This window comes from Egretta garzetta, unplaced genomic scaffold (genome assembly GCF_000687185.1).
Source record: "Egretta garzetta isolate BGI_Z169 unplaced genomic scaffold, ASM68718v1 scaffold2260, whole genome shotgun sequence".
NCBI lineage: Eukaryota > Metazoa > Chordata > Aves > Pelecaniformes > Ardeidae > Egretta > Egretta garzetta.
Genome location: NW_009258459.1, coordinates 5715 through 6677, shown reverse-complemented (window position 1 = coordinate 6677; position 963 = coordinate 5715). Strand labels below are relative to the sequence as shown.

The 963-nt window shown below is 64.5% G+C and overlaps 1 protein-coding gene across 1 annotated transcript; it reads left to right on the top strand.

Annotated features, from left to right (window-relative positions):
- Positions 1-294: 294 nt before the first annotated feature.
- Positions 295-912, top strand: LOC118452786 (arf-GAP with Rho-GAP domain, ANK repeat and PH domain-containing protein 1-like; the record flags this gene model as incomplete). Its single annotated transcript, XM_035899046.1, has 3 exons — positions 295-378; positions 552-620; positions 795-912. Coding segments are annotated over 3 exons (271 nt in total), but the record flags the coding sequence as incomplete, so codon positions are not given.
- Between the last annotated feature and the right edge of the window lie 51 nt (positions 913-963).

Genomic DNA, 963 nt, shown 5'->3' with positions numbered 1-963 from the left:
ATCTTTAACGTAGGTTCAGCCCCTCCGCCGCTGCCCTGGGCCTGGCCGATGTGTGGACGTGGGGAGGTGGAGGGAGGAGGAAGCTGGATCTGCTCTGTCTGCAGGCATCTTGCTTTGGAGGGGAGGGGAGGGGGGGGTCCATGTCCCTGCAAACCTTGGAGACCCTGAGCCTGGAGGTGCCGGCACTGCTGGGCAGGGGAGCAGATTCCCCCCGGGGACCTGTGCCTTCTGCAGTGAAACTTAAGGGTGGTCCGGTCAGCCCTGATGGCTCCCTGGGCTCCTCTTCCTCGGCAGGTCAACGACCAAGAGATGAAGAAGCAGCAGGATGAGATCATGGCCATCATGAAGATGCGGGAGGCGGCGTCCAGCGGGACGCAGGTGGGTCCCAGACATGGGGACCTTCCCGGGGCACCCTCTTCACATGGGGTCCCCACCGCCTGCTCCAGCATCTCCTGGAGATGCCCTGGGCAGGGGATGTCCACGCTGGCCAGGGGGGACTTGGGCCACACGTGGGAAGCTGCAGGTTGAGGTGCTTTCCCATTGCCCTCCAGCAAGCAGGGGACTTCATCTGCACCGTCTACCTGGAGGAGAAGAAGACGGAGGCAGAGCAGCACGTCAAGGTGAGCGGTGGGGCGGAGGGCACGGAGGGGACAGGGAACCCCCCGTTGCGTGCCCAAACCTCTGGGGTGGTGTGGGGACACTCTGTGAGGCGGCACCTCTGCGGCACGAGGGTGGGATGGCTCCAGGCACCACCTGGTGGAGACCTGTCCCCTCCCTCCATGCCTCCTGCCCAGATCCCGGCTGCGATGACAGCCGAGGAGCTCACCTTCGAGATCCTGGACCGGAGGAAAATCGTGGTGAAGGAGAAGGACTATTGGAGCTGCTTCGAAGTGAATGAGAGGGAGGAGGCAGGTTGGTGCGGGGCGTGAGGGCGGTGGGGACGGGGATGGGGATGGGGATGGG